The 15,721-nt window shown below is 40.2% G+C and overlaps 1 protein-coding gene across 2 annotated transcripts in view; it reads left to right on the forward strand.

The window, feature by feature from the left end:
* The window catches only part of LOC117512550 (glycogen debranching enzyme-like), a 279,336-nt gene that overhangs the window by 82,040 nt on the left and 181,575 nt on the right, over nt 1–15,721 (forward strand). For both annotated transcript variants that reach the window (XR_004561327.1, XM_034172666.1), the window contains exons 6-10: nt 3,878–3,986; nt 4,458–4,584; nt 6,950–7,052; nt 7,206–7,303; nt 10,234–10,373. Coding sequence is in view for 1 of the 2 variants with exons in the window: in XM_034172666.1 (XP_034028557.1) it covers nt 3,878–3,986; nt 4,458–4,584; nt 6,950–7,052; nt 7,206–7,303; nt 10,234–10,373 (577 nt within the window). In the remaining variant the exon portion in view is untranslated. The remainder of the gene's footprint in view (nt 1–3,877; nt 3,987–4,457; nt 4,585–6,949; nt 7,053–7,205; nt 7,304–10,233; nt 10,374–15,721) is intronic.

Here is a 15,721-nt window from a genome sequence, read left to right on the forward strand (position 1 = left end):
GACATAAATCGCAATTCATTTTTTGGGAAAAAAAAAAAAAACCTCATTTACTCCTACCAAGTATTTACTTTCAGTTTTTTTGCATCCACAACATCCCCTAGGACCTGTCTTTTAGCTGATCCAAACTTTTGCATTTTTGACCTTGTACAAGCTGAGAAATAAATCATAATGTATGGGTATGTGATTTTGGTGAAATAGGCTCTAGGGCTTAAGGGGTTAATTATAGCTGATGTCAGCTGATGGTGATTTGGATGTGGGAGGCTTTTGTGTAATAAACATAATAAATGAAGTTAAATTTTATGTATATAGCATTTTCAACAGAGACTGTTACAGGAAGCTTTACAGAAACGATAAAAATTTAAATAAAAAAAAATCCCAAGGTTGAGTAAGAAGGTTCAGACTTAGGAAAGTGAGAAGCTTATGTGGGTTTAAGTAGTGTGGCAATTAGCTAGAGCAAGAAAGAGAGAGAACGTCCTATTGCATAAGGAAATAAGTTGCGCTATATGTTTCAAGAAGTGAGTACTTTTTAATACATTAGTTTTTAAATTATGATCCCAGCACAGATACAAATGCCAGTGTCATGGCTATGGCTATCAAAATAAAAACCAAATAACAAATCTCTTAACTTGTAGATGCCGTTTGAAATTTGAAGTTGCCTTGATGGCGCCACAGATTGGAGTACTGCAGTACTTGCAGATGGCTTAGTGGTTTCCTGTTGTTCATCCATCCATCCATTTTCTTCCACTTTATCCAGAGTCGGGTCGCGGGGGCAGCAGCTCAAGCAAAGTTGCCCAGACCTCCCGATCCACACACACCTCCCCCAGCTCCTCCGGGGGAACCCCAAGGCGTTCCCAAGCCAGCCGAGAGATGTAATCCCTCCAGCGTGTCCTGGGTCTTCCCCGGGGCCTCCTCCCAATGGGACGTGCCCGGAACACCTCTCCAGCGAGGCGTCCAGGGCGCATCCGGAAAAGATGCCCGAGCCACCTCAACTGACTCCTTTCGACATGGAGGAGCAGCGGTTCGACTCCGAGCTCCTCACGAGTGACCGAGCTCCTCACCCTATGTCTAAGGGAGCGCCCAGCCACCCTGCGGAGGAAACTCATCTCGGCCGCTTGTACTCGCAATCTCGTTCTTTTGGTCATGAGCCAAATCTCATGACCATAGGTGAGGATCGGAACGTAGATCGATCAGTAAATCGAGAGCTTTGCCCCCCTACTCAGCTCTCTCTTCACCACGACGGTCGGATACAGTGACCGCATCACTGCAGATGCTGCACCGATCCATCTATCGATCTCACGCTCCATCCGTCCCTCACTCGTGAACAAGACCCCGAGATACTTAAACTCCTCCACTTGAGGCACCGACCTGAAGAGGGCAAAGCACATTTTTCTGATCGAGAACCATGGCCTCGTATTTGGAGGTGTTGATTTTCATCCTGGACGCTTCACACTCAGGTGCAAACTGCCCCAGTGCACGCTGAAGGTCCTGATTTGACGAAGCCAACAGAACCACATCGTCTGCAAACAGCAGAGACGAGATTCTGTGGTTCCCAAACCAGACCCCCTCCACACCCTGGCTGCGCCTAGAAATTCTGTCCATAAAAATAATGAACAGAACCGGTGACAAAGGGCAGCCCTGGCGGAGGCCAACGTGCACTGGAAACAGGTTTGACTTACTACCGGCAATGCGAACCAAGCTCATGCTGCGGTCGTACAGGGACCGGATAGCCCTTAGCAAAGGACCCCGGACCCCGTACTCCTGGAGCACTCCCCACAGGGTGCCCCGAGGGACACGGTCGAACGCCTTCTCCAGATCCACAAAACACATGTGGACTGGTTGGGTGAACTCCCATGAACCCTTGAGCACCCGATGGAGCGTGGAGCGGGTTTCCTGTTGTCCTTGTGGGAATTGGCTTACCAAAATTATCTAGTACAGGTGGCTTTTTAGGTCTATTATCCTTTTCCATGTTGCCATTATTGCAAACTTTGGAACTTTTTTTCTGGTAATTAGCTCTGACCATTAAATCTGTCAAAAGAGAAGCCTTCAACCCATGTCCTGAAATGGCTTGGTAACCATTTTAAATACTTGGATAAAGAAAAGCATTCTGGAAAATGAAGTATATTTCCTCCATTTTTCATCTGAAAGTTATAATACATGAAATTAAATTATCTGTTTTATAGACAATACTTTTTTCTTAATTGTCGATGAGAAACAGTTGATGTAATTAAAATTCATAGAAGTTCATAGTCATAATATTTGTATGAAATAGTTAAAACAGTCATGTATGGAATATACCGTAAAGCATGATTGTGGAATACACCAAAATTATCAATAGGAATTTCATGGAATTTCAGTTCTACTTCCTTCCATTTGAATTTGAATTTCAGTTCTACTTCCTGTTTCCAACCTCAATTCAAATTCAATTCAAATTCTTGGAATTGAATTGGAATTTGGGAGACATTCTCAATTCAATTTGGAATTTTGCATAAGCCTGTCTATCACAGGGCCACACAGACAAACTCATTCACAGTAGCACTCATGCCTGCAGTCAATGTAGAGTCACTAATTCACCTAAGGGTACTATGGGTACTATCTCACTGGGCTGTGACAGCGAGGAAATTCACCTGAGTTCATGTGACGTTTTCTGGATTTTGCAATTCCCTTGCTTGAGTTTCAGGGCACATGTCATGCCTGGATTTTGAACAGTTGAAAGTTGGAAGGTGATAGAGGTCCTCGCTATACACTTCCATAAATGTAGCTGGAGTCGCAAAGCCCTCAGAATGCAGTGTCCATGACTCATAGCATGCGAGACTCATGAGAGAACTTTGAGGGGTTGGAGAGCCATGAAACTACAGTGTGAGTGATTTGAGAATAAATGATAATCTGACAATCCCGGAAGATAGACACACGCCAATAGTCCTGGGACTCCTAGGAGTATGACAGTATATTGAATAAATGTCCACATTGACACACCTTGCAACTGAAATGCAAGTTAGCAAATTATGCAAATTATGTGTGACCACCAGATTGCTCTTGTTCTTGCGCGATATGTATGTGGACATTTTTGCAGAAAGTCCATGCAATATACGGCTGGCATTTAGTTGACATCAGCTAACATGTTGTTAGTACCCATTCAGTGAGATACCAACTGCAAATTTGTTGCAGATTTTTGTTTGGTTGCTAATTCGTGTCTCCAACTACTCTCCAACAGTTGTAGCCCAGTGAGATAGTACCCTACTTGCATGTCTTGGAAGTGGGAGAAAGCTTGCCCACTTGGAGAGAACCCACAGGAACATGGGGAGAACACGCAAATTTCACACAGAAAAGACCAGGTGGGAAACAATGCCAGAACAGTTTTGCTGTTCTGGCATTGTTATATAGGTCCCATATGGGTCCCATATAGACACGTTCAGTGTTAATTTAACACTGGTGATTTTTCTGTGAACATTTAAATAAGTAAGTGTAGGATTATACTGTAAATCTCAGCCCAGTCTCATGTTTTTTTTTCGTGCTCCCGTTACGAAATGAGTCAAATTTTCGTGACAGAGCTTTTTTTTAACTCGCTATTCCTAACCCTACTCCCACCCCCAACCCTAACCTTAACCATAACCTCATCTTACTCCTTCCCCCCCATCTTAACCATAGCCACCCCGACCCCCCCGCTTCACTTTTAATTTCGTGCAGCCATCATGGAATGAATGAGAATTAATTTGTGCTGCCATGATGAAAATGAGGCGCTTTTTGTCACAATATCACGAACCAATAGATTAATGTATATTTCCTGCTGCTGAAGCATGACTTGCTGTGAGACCAGGTTGGTAAATCTACGTAAAATGCACACAGACCACCAGTGTTGGTCTCTGTCTGTTTTCATCAGGCTCTAAGGTCTGTCCTGGTGGAAATGTTCTACAATCTCAAGCTGTGGGAGTTCTTACAGGTCAGCGTGGATGAAGCAGTGGAGAAGTTCAGTGAGCTGCTTCAGCTTGGTACACAGACACACATCTCACACACAAAGGAGTATATCATCAATCAGTAACCTATAGTACATTCAAGGAGATAAGAAGAAAGTCTCTGTGGAGACTTTCAAGTCCAGACTTGACGCACTTATTTTCTCTTTCGTATGGCTAGCATATTGGCATATTATGTTACTATGCTTTTTACTTTTTAACTCTTTTACTGTGCTGTTTTTAATATTTTAATTCATTTTATTTTGTTTTTTGAATTGTTTTGTGTGAAGCACCTTCAGGTGACTCTGTTGTGATTTGGCGCCATATAAAATGAATAAATTAAATTTAAATTGAATTGTTAGAAAAACATCTTAAAATATAAATATTCAAAGTCTGTTTGGCGTTATGAGAAATTTTTGCACGACAAGTAATTTTCCATGAAAACCCATGTCTCCTGTTTGAAAGGGGTTAATCAATCTCAACAAGCCGATATGTACTTTTGCTCTTTAGGCAATGTGGGTGCTTGGTCCAATACACAGTGTACCACGAAGCTGAAGATTGTGCAGGATTTTCAGCACAGACGGTTTGGGAACACAGTGGACATGAAGTCTGCCCTGGATATCTTCACACCTCACAGGTAACGCCTCTGATAAGTTTATTACCCAGTAGCTTTCACATACAGTTCTAAACTTGGAACTGGTTTATATTAAGACATGTCCAAAGTAATGGGTGAGTGAAATGTACACAGTAAATTTTACAGAGTAAAATACTCTCTATTATAGAATGAAATCAGCTCTACCGTCTTGTCAAATCAAGTGTTTTTACTCCAATAAGAGTTGATTTTACACTGTGATAGAGTTGATTTAGCACTGTGATAGAGTATATGTAACTCCATTTGGACTGGGACCAAATGTTATCCCAGCAGTGGAAATTTTACTCTGCAAAATTTACTGTGTATAGAGCATACTCTATATCTACATACATTCAACTTTTTTTTTGTTGAGATTTTTAAATGAATAAATGTGTGTAGGTGGCACGGTGGCATAGTGGTTAGCTTTGTTGTCTTAAAGCAAGAAGCCCTGTGTTCCGTGCTCACGTGGCTTCCCATACATAAGCAAGTAAGTATTGAACTGAATCATATAGTATTAACTGATGCACTATACTGAATGTGCATCAACAAGGATCATATTCACAAATCATCACTAGAGCTGTAACAATTAATTAATTGATTTTTACATTTATTTTCCAAATAAGATGGGTGAAAGCTCTCCACTTTAATAACAAATACATGGTAAAATTATTGAAATGTTTTAAAACAGTATATATATCAAAGAAACATAGGAAATAATTTGCATATTTCTCCCTGTGCAGTGCACAATGTCATTAAATTATTCAAGGAATCCAGAGGAATTTCAGTGCTTAAACCATGTGTTCAAACCTCAGCTGAACACCCAATCCCTCAGACTACACTGCATCAAGACCTGTCTTTCATCAATTGGTGATTTTAACCTTATGGGCAAGGGATGACTTTGGAAGAACTTTGTAAAGTGTTGCAATGCGTAGTTATACTCACAAATACCACTTAAAATTTTACTGTGCAATAAAGAAGCTTTAAGTTAATGTCCAAAAATGGACACCAAGTGCTCCCAACAAAAGACGATAAGGACTATCCAGACTGTGATCAGCAACAGATCAAAAAGCCAGGCTTGTCATGGTATGGAGCTGTCAGCTCAATTGGCAAAGGTGATTTACACTTCTGTGATGGCAGCATTAATGCAGAAAAGTACCATGAGATTTTAGAGCAATCGTATACTGCCTTCAATACAACATAATTTCTAGGGATGTCCATGCATTTCTTTTAACAAGACAATGCAAAACCACATTCTGCGGAAAACAAGGACACAGATACTCGACTGTTTTGCCTCCAGTCTTGACCTGTCCCCAGTCGAGAATGTGTGTAGAATTTTGAAACGAAAAATGCAACAATGATGACCCCATACTGTTGCACAGCTTAGATAATACCTGAAATGCTTTATCACTTGGTATCCTCAATGCCAAAATGTCTTTTAAGTGGTGTGAGAAGAAATGGTAACATTTAATTGGTAAATGGGACTACATATATTTATTAGATGAAAATCCAATCTAATGAGTCAGTTTTTTGAATGCGTGTTTGGTGATGTGGATATCTTTGTAGGAGAATGGGGGTCCAAGTCTTTGGAGTCTTGGTGCTTCATAGCTGAACACATAGTTGTGACGCTTCAGCAGTAAGGGGTTCATGACCTAAGGTGATGACTGGATGTCTTTGGTACTATGTTTTTACAAAAGATCCTTGGATACCACTGGAATGAGTTTGTGTCAAAGCAGCAAATACTTTGGGAGACTCAGATGAGGAGTAGCACTTGCATTGTGGAGGGAACATCAGCTGTGACATCTTGGCCATGTGGCAGGTTTTTCTTGGCATTATTCCAATGCGCAGGTGCCTCAATGTTGAGTATGCCGGTGGCTGGAGAAGGACAAGGGGATGGCCTTGTTTCGTGTTGCTGTTGCAGGTAGATGGTTATTTTCGAGAGTTGTCATCTGTCTCAGTGGTTGCCAACTAGAACCTAAGGGGTTTCTGTTATGTCTTGATGTGGCAACACATGGCACCAGAGCATGTTCCCAGACCTGACATAATGGTACTGTTTTTTTTTTTTTTCAAAATGACAACATTAGCTCCAGCATAAAATAGTCAACAATAATTGATTTACATTTAAATGTGTTGGACTTCAGAGGATGGTCCAGGGATTCCTTACCTGAGCTTGCTTGGTTATTACTTGCCCGAGGAAAAATTAAGAGCATTTTGATGTTGTTTATGATGGATTTCTGGATCACAAAGAGTTTTGGCTTCTGACCAAAGTGTGCCTTATCAATGAAATCAAGTTGAGCAGGATTCTTTACAGGGATACATACCCAATATTACGTAAGTCAAGCATTTCTCTCTTTCTGTGTCTCTGTCTTTCTAGTCGGAGCCCATCAGACATCCAAGAGTGTTGTAACAATTTCAGGAGAAGCTTGGAAGATTTGAACTTGGAATTCAATAAGAAGATGAAACACCATGCACAGGAAGTGTGTGTGTGTGTGTGTGTGTGTGTGTGTGTGTGTGTGTGTGTGTGTGTGTGTGTGTGTGTGTGTGTGTGTGTGTGAGTAGTGATGTCCATTAATTGCTTAATTCTCATCTTTATTTTCCTTGGGCAGATTTTATGTAATGTTTGTGTTTAGGTGACAAACAACATTTTGGCAAATGTTGTTTATGATCGTTTGGCTGATGAGGGGCCAAAGATTGGACCAGTTACACGGAAAAAGCCTCTTTTTACCAGGTCAGTCTCTGACCTCAGTCTCTGACCTTTTTACCAGGTCAGTCTCTGACACACCACACTCTGACACAACAATGTATACAGTAAAACTCGCATATAATGAATTCAGGTGTACCAGCAAATTTTGTCCGTTGTAATCGAAATCCGTTATATGTATAAAATGGACAAAATCCACTATATGTATAAAATGGACAAAATCCATTTTTTTTTTCTAATTCTGCTGCATAGTGGTACCTTAAACTCCTAAAGCCTGACTTATGCTTCTACAACTCTGTAACTCCATGGCCATGCAATGACGTCGACATGCGCGTGAGCCTTATAAAGTTCTCCGTCAGGTCCTTACGCAGTTTGCTGCAGGAACAGCGGCTTTTTCTGGATTAATTTGTCCCTCAATGAACTCCACTTCTTTATGCAATGATCAACCTCCAAACCATCGATATAGTATGTACAGTTTTCCTCCATGAATTGCGGGTCTTTTGAGCATCTTTTTCTGACTCCTTGTTGTAAATATGGTCATATTTGCGGACTTTTCTGCCAAACGTATTTGATCCATGATTGAAATGTAATTGGCAGGTGCACTGCAAAAACTGCAAAAAAAATATGACGGGAGAGGAAGAAGTGAAAGCGTAAACGTGACAAATCACAGTCCTTCTGGTCTCAGTCTTTTAGCAGGTGCATGTCAGGCTCCGGGGAGGGTTCGCAGCCAGGCAGAGAGCACTGATCTAAAGCAGTTGGTTCATCACACCCAGGGAAATGTGTGAAACTTAAGACCATATTAGAGTGCAGGCAATAAACAGCATTTTGTTAATAATCACTGGCTTTGAATTACGCACTGCCTCGTTATATGCTGTGTCTGAGCATGGTTTGAAAAAAAAAAAAACACAGCCAGGCTTTTAATTGCGGAAATACGGTACCCACTTTCCTCAAATCAGCCAGTCTCAGTGCTGAACTTCATTTCATACTTCTGTTACTGGGCATGTCCAGAATGCTGTGTACGATATATGCGAGGGGTTTTTATTGAAAATGCATTGTGATCAGACAGGTGGTTTTGTCCGATGTAAACTCAAATCTGTTATTCAATGTCTTTATTACATTGAAAACCATCCAAACACATTGGGACTTTTGCTTTTGTCCAGTGAGTGTGAATATCAGGTTTATACAATTGTGGTTTAAACAAGTTTTACTCACCTGCAGCATCATTTGGCACACCTTTTCAACTACTCATGAAAGCAAATATCTAATCAGCCAATCATATAGCGGCGATCATTGTGTGTATGCATGTATAAAACACATGGCCAAGGGGATCTGATTAAGTTTAATCAAAGCTTCAGAGTTGGGAAGAAAGGTGATTTTTTTTTTTTTTTTTGCCAGTTAGGCAGGGTGAGTGACTGCTGGAACTCAAACGGGCAAAAATGCTTTATTGTCAGCCAAGGTCACAGAAGGTCAAGACAGTTTGAACTGGTAGAAAAGCACCATTTAGTTAAATATCTACTTGCTTCAGCAAAGGTGTGCAGAGGAATATCTCTGAATGTGTGACATGTCTAACTTTGAAGTAGATGGGATTCAGCAGCAGAAGGCCACACTTGGTCCCACTCCTGTAAGCTACGAACAGGTCTTTGAGGCTACAGTGTGCATGGGAACACCAAAATTTGCCAATTGTAGATTACACAATTCATCCATTGTCTGAGCCTCAATTTCTTCAAAGTTAAGTTGGAAAGGTCACAATATGGCATAAACAGCATGAAGCCATGGATCCACCCTGCCTTGTTTCCACAATTCCGACTGATTGATTGTAATGATTGATCGTAATGGTGCAGCAACTGTATGATGCTATTATGTGTCAATATGAACCATAAACTCTGAATAGTATTTATAGCACCTTGTTGATTCTGTCACCACAAATTAAATCAGTTCTGAACTCAACCCTGAGGTAACAAGGTGCACCTCTTAAAGTGGCCTATGAGTGTTTCTGTCCATCCAGGCTCAAAGACCACAGTAGTCTTTGAGCCTGGATGGACAAAAAGTCCATTGCAATTTGGATGACCGTGCCACGTTGAAGCCCTTTTCTACACCCACATTGCCTGTCTGCAGTGCAGTTGTAACTTTAAAGCACTTAAGAAGCTAAAAGAACCTGTGACGGTTAATTTTGTTTTTTTAAAGTTGGCGACAATGGGATTTTTTTTGTCATGCAATGAGGCAACTGTTATTATATCAAATTCAGTCATTACAGTAGGGGGAAGCATACTAGAGTCGAGCTTGGGCCACTACAGTATGGAGAATAGAAAAATATTCATCATGAAATACACAGCACTGACCTTGCACTTATCAATATGCATCACATCTACAGCTGAAGCACCACATCAGCTGAAGATAAGACTTTATTGATCTCACAATGGAGAAATTCGCATCTTACGTCAGCTCTTAATAAACACACAAGATGAGTATGAGTAGAAAAAATTTTTTCTATCACATCTATTGTAGAAAGCACCATTCTAACACTGCCAAGGTCTAAACAACTATACAATGCAATCCTCCTATCTGGTTGCAATGGAGCAAATCCTGCAAGACGTAAATGTGTGCATCTTTAAAGCCATTTGAAAATGACTCATATGACAGGCTTGTACTTACGTTAGTTTTCTTCCTGTTTGGCAATGCCACTTTACACTAAGTCTGTACAAGTCAGTTGTCGATGATGGGTGCTCTGCTTACAACAGGAACGGCAGTTATGCCATGTGAGAAGAAGGTTACCTTAAGGCAAGTCATTGCCTGTATAAACAGTAGTTTTAGATGTTTCTTTGCTTTTAATAAAGGAAATATGCAAACATGTATCTGGGTGTGGTAATTTCAATGATTATGATGACTTGATCTCTGTATATTCTGACAGAGTTGGTGTGAGTGCTCATATGGATTGCGCTGTTCTGTTGCCCTTGCAGGTATTTCAATTTTCCTTTTGAAGAGATGTCCTTTGATGAAGAAGTGCAACTAATGAACAATATGGAGAAGGCGCATTACGTCATGGCTTATGATGGCGTTGTGCTAGGAAGCGATCCAGTCTGGAATTTTGCTGAACCAGGTTTGTGTTATTCATTATTAACCATCTGGAGTCGTCTAATACGAAGACGTGTCAATGTCACATGACTGAATTAAGCAGACGTATCATCAAATACACCACACTCTGAGTCTCCGTTTGAATGTGTGTTGAAAGTGCGGACTTCAAACTATATTCCAGTTTTTAAATTGTGTTAATATAGGCCTAGTAAAACTTGAATCATGATTAATAATTTACGCCATGCTTTTTCCTGAATATTATGGTAAAGTGGGGTGCGCCTTTCGTGCAGAACGCTTGGTGAACGGGAGTTTGTCTTTCCTTTTTTCTCTCCTCTCTGGCTGGAGCAATTGCAAGGAAAAAACAAAACATGACTTTCCCTTCATCATTGGTGGAAAATGCTTGACCTGAACCAATCAAAAATGAGCACCAACCCACGTATTTGGTTTCTGAGGGAAGGAAAATTGGGGGAGTTTACAGCGCAGAAAGAGAAAAGCAGATAGTGATCAGACAGTTTTAAGATTTGAGAGATTTGTGATATTTGGCATGTTTGGAGTGTGTAGTTAGTGTGTCATGCACTGCATTTTGGGTGTGGTTAGTGTGTAGTGTTCTTTTTTTTTGTTTTGTGCATCATATAATGAGAGGTTTCATGAATGTGGAGCATCAGCCCTTCTTTGAGATTAAACACAGAATCAGAATCTGAGTCAGACAGTGAGGTTTGTGATGATGAAGTGGGTGATCCCTCGACTGTTTTGGAAGAGCAGCGTGAGGACAAGGAGCCACCGATGTGCACACAGAAATCTGCACAGAGGAACGAATGGTGCACATCTCCTTCCAGGTCCAGATTTCCACTGGCTAATGGAGCAGAGCCACACCCCAGCTCTGACTCCTGGAAGAGAGAGGAGGATGCTGACACTGCACCAGAAGTAATGCGCAGGTTGCAGCCATGGAGAACATCAGGAGCCCATGTAGAGACACTTTCCCCGAAAGTTTTTTGCTACTGACCCAGTCAGGACAATCTGCAGCAACCCCAATAAAAACACTGCAAAAACAAGGAATTGGGCAAAAAGTACAAATGGACTGATATTGAGATGGAAGATCTATATGTTTTTTGGGCTTCTGATGTATGTCATTGGTGTCGTTAAGTCTTCAAGACTACTGGAAACGGAATCATATTTTGTCTGTGCCCCTTCCAGCAAAAGTTATGACAAGAGACAGATCCAGATCCATATTTTGGAACATCCACCTGAGTGATCCAGATGAGGGTGTAAAAAATGACAGAAAAAAGGGAACACCAGGTCATGACAAACTGTTTAGAGTTGGGCCTCTTTATGACGACATCCTCAGTGCCTGCCAGGCCATCCCAGTCTCACGTTTTTTTTTTTTTTTGTGCGTCTGTCACGAAATGCTTCGATTCAATGGCTCGTGGCTCTTTGATTCGCTGCTCTTCAGAAGCGGTAAGTCCGCTTCTTAACCCCTCAGAAAGCCATTAAAATATCATGAGTCACTTTTGTGCGGATTAAAGTCACTAACTGGGACTCTGGTCTTGTTGCAGTCGAGAAACGAGAATCGTCCTCCGTTTTGTCACAGCTTCAAACGCTGCGCGGCTCTGAATTAATAACGCTCGAAATTAATAACTTAAAAATGAATTGCCGCTTTAAATAAAATGACACCTCCTACAAACGTTGCAATACAGACAATAAACTACAATTGACTAAAACGTTTTTTCCTCCCAAAATGAGACGTCTTGCATTCTTTATAAACCTGACCTGCAGCACAGAGCTCAGCTCATAGGTATGGAAAGACATTCATGCCAATAATAATGTCTGAAAGGAAATGCTTTTGACAAAAACTAACATATTTTATTTCTGTTTATGTCCAGAGATCAAGGATCCACCATGTAGAGTTTATTATGTCCAGAGTTTAAGGATCCAGTAACCAATTTTATATTTATTTACTTTAAGACTCAATAAAATGTTGTTCAATTTCAATTTAATCAGCTTATAAAGCGCCAAATTACAACAAAAGCCGTCTCAAGGTGCCTCACACAGAACAGTTCAATATAAAAAATAATAATAATAAAAAAATTCAAATACCTAATTAAAAACAGAAGTAAAAGAACAAAACATAACAAAATAAAAACTCTTCATAAGAAAGAGAATAAAAATAGTCTTGACTTAAAAATGTCCATGGACTCCGACTGCCTCACTGAGGGCCATGTACTGGCTAACCCAGAATGAGATTGCCCACTCAACAAACTTCCCCAGCCTTCTGGACATAATGAAGGGACTTGGGCTGTCGTACCTGGCTTTTCCCCTTTGGGTACCCCTAGAATGGCCAATTTTTACCTTGAATATTCAAAAGCTTCCCCCCTTCCGCCCCCCCACCCGGTCGCTTCACTCCCTCGACATTACCACTACGCTAAAATTTTATCCTAGCTAGAACCCTGATATCTGTATATATTTTTTTTTTCTTTGAAACAAAAACGTGTACAGCATGACGTCTCCTAACTGGGCAAAATATTGATGAAGTACCCGGATGTTAATGCATTTTCAATGGAGATTCGTGACTGGACACACTCAGAAAAATGCTCGCAAAATATGTGTAAAAAATGCCATTTTGACCTGGATATCGAGCCAGTAAAATTAAATTACATTAAATTATGTCAGGAAAGTGTTAAACTTACTCTGAGACACACACATTCCCAAATATTAGTGTTGAAAGTTACATGGATCTGCACTGTTCAAGCTGCTGAGCTGAGGCGTCCTGCAGCAGCTGCTGTTCAGCGCAGCTCCTAAAACCATTACAATACATTTATATATATATTATATTTTTACACAATTATCCTTTATTGACCGAGTTTCATTCATGAAGTCAGTGGTGTGTGTACACATCTGTATGTGTGGGTGTGACTGTGAGCGGCACAGCGCGGGTCATTATAATGTCATTATTTTAAGGTGCAAATTAAAAACAATCCCCAGTCTTGTCGAACAATTAAGTAATTTTAATCACTAACGACAAGTATTTTAACTAGACATTGGTCTAGCAGTGGAAAATATCTACTAGACATAAGTGAAGAGTTAATGGTCCGTGTCATCGGGCGACACAGGTATGGCGGTAGACATACAGCTGTTTATCATCCAAATATCACGGACAAAGTGACAAGAAGAACCAAAACCACTTACTTATGGAAGGAAATATTGTCTCCCTTGTTCCTCCGTTTCTGGCTTTGCCAACATGCACAGCTTTCTGGCATATTCCACCTGTTTCTTGAACTTCTATGCACGCAAATCACTAACTTGCCCGGAATTAAAATGGCGATCACGCCTCCTTACTGACAGTATTTACTTAATGGTTTTCATTATGCTGTTCTTATTTTGAAAGTTCAATAAGTGGACTGATATGTTAAACATGGTGCGAATACTATGTGAAAGACTAAAGTAAGATAATTTTATGTTTACTGAACAAGTAGCAGAATTTTTTTTTGTTTGTTTGTTTTGTATATTGTTCTGCAAGCCACTTTTAATTACAAATTCATCTGCCCACCACCTGAGTTTTCATTATCCTTCATTTGTTTGGCATTTTTTGTTGAAAATTTAGCAGGTGATCAATGGGTGTGTTTAAAACAATATTGTGGCGCTCTTAATTCATAATGTGGAGTAAAACAGAGCATGCCATGTAAAAGAAACAGTTTTATTTTTGCTTAATAAACTGTACTACGTGGTCGAGACTATTTCTATTTAGTTTCTTTTGTCTGTATTAGCATATTTGATATTGGAGTAATCCAGAAGTAATTGAAATTAATCAAATTACATTACTTTAATATTATGGTACTTGGATTATGTTACTGACTGCATTTTTCATCAGGTAACTAGAAACTGTATCGGAATACATTTTTGCAGGCCTGGGGCAGGGGGATGGACCTCCCTTGAATGCCCACGGGGGCCAATAAGAGAAGGATTTTGCGAAATAAGGTCCGCCTCTGTCACGCATATGCAGTGGTGGGCTTCCGATAATCCAATAACAAATAATTATTAATGTTTTCATTATCGGATTATCTTTTTAGATAACTTTAAAAACCATTATCGGGCTAATATCTTCCAATAAATTTTTGTCAGATAACTTTTAGACCGATAACATAGTAAACAAAGCTGAAGAGCGTCAAACATTTTTAAAATCAGTTGAGCACCTACCTGTTAAAAGTTTCTTAACAGATGTATAGTTCCACCCTCTGAAAACAGAAAAGAGCTGCTTCCAGGAGAAACCACTCTATCCTCTACAGGCAAAGGAGAACTGGTCTCACAAAAAAGAAAAAAAAAATCATTTTCTTTAACACCATACTGATATGCTGGCAATATCACCCAAGTCATCCAGAGGCATACATTTTTAACTTATGGTTCAAATTTTAACCAAACTAATTTTGGACAAGTTATTTAAAATTACTGTCATGTCTGACGTTTTATAAAGTGAAAACATCAGATATATGTTTTAGTTTTAAATTAATGTGCTAATTTTAAGGTTTTAGTGAGTGCATGCTGTGCCCAGCAGTGCATTATGGGCAGGATAGGGTAATCTCAGTACATTCACGACAGGACAGATGCATTTCAGACACACTGTTCAGGCTCCACGGACAACAGCATTAAACTCTAGTGCCTAAAACTCTTGTGAATGTAATCTCTGGGTTTATAGACGTTATTGTGTTTGCGTTTGTTAAATTCCATGCATCGTAAATGTAGCAGACACGGATTATCTGGAATTTTGTTTTGGCAAGTTTTCAAGGCCTCTACTGCCATCTACTGGCCAGTAGTGTTCATGGCAGTTCATGGCAGTATTTGTCCTGAAGCTGAGCTGACACTATATTTTTAATCACAATTTTTTTTCAAACTTAATTTACAAAAACTCTCGATGGGAGACATCAAAATTTAAAAACAAAACAAAACAACAACAAAAAACATTGCAAGATGGGTCTGCAGTGTTTGCACATGCACAGTGCGAGCGGTTGGATGTTTGTAGCTCTTCAGCAGCAGGATACCCTCATGACGGCCGACCAGAATAATATCAAACAGGTTAGATTTTCATTCGACCATACGATCGGCGATCAGGAGGTAGTTGTGAGATGTTAAATGCAGCTTGTTACTCCATGTACACTACACGATGCAGGATGCGTGATTAACCTGGAACTCGGTCCAAAAAATTCTCGCACAAATGAAAAAGGGCCAAAACTCACACAGTGTAAAGCCAACATTTATGTGTCAAGACAATATTGAGTGCACGTTTTACAACATCATAAAACGTGCCCACGGCACTAATAAAACGTGTGCACATTCTCTCCACATGCAAAACATTTTGCGATGACACTTCCAGGGCTCCGTTAA

The sequence above is a fragment of the Thalassophryne amazonica genome, chromosome 1 (genome assembly GCF_902500255.1).
Source record: "Thalassophryne amazonica chromosome 1, fThaAma1.1, whole genome shotgun sequence".
In the NCBI taxonomy this organism is placed as follows: domain Eukaryota; kingdom Metazoa; phylum Chordata; class Actinopteri; order Batrachoidiformes; family Batrachoididae; genus Thalassophryne; species Thalassophryne amazonica.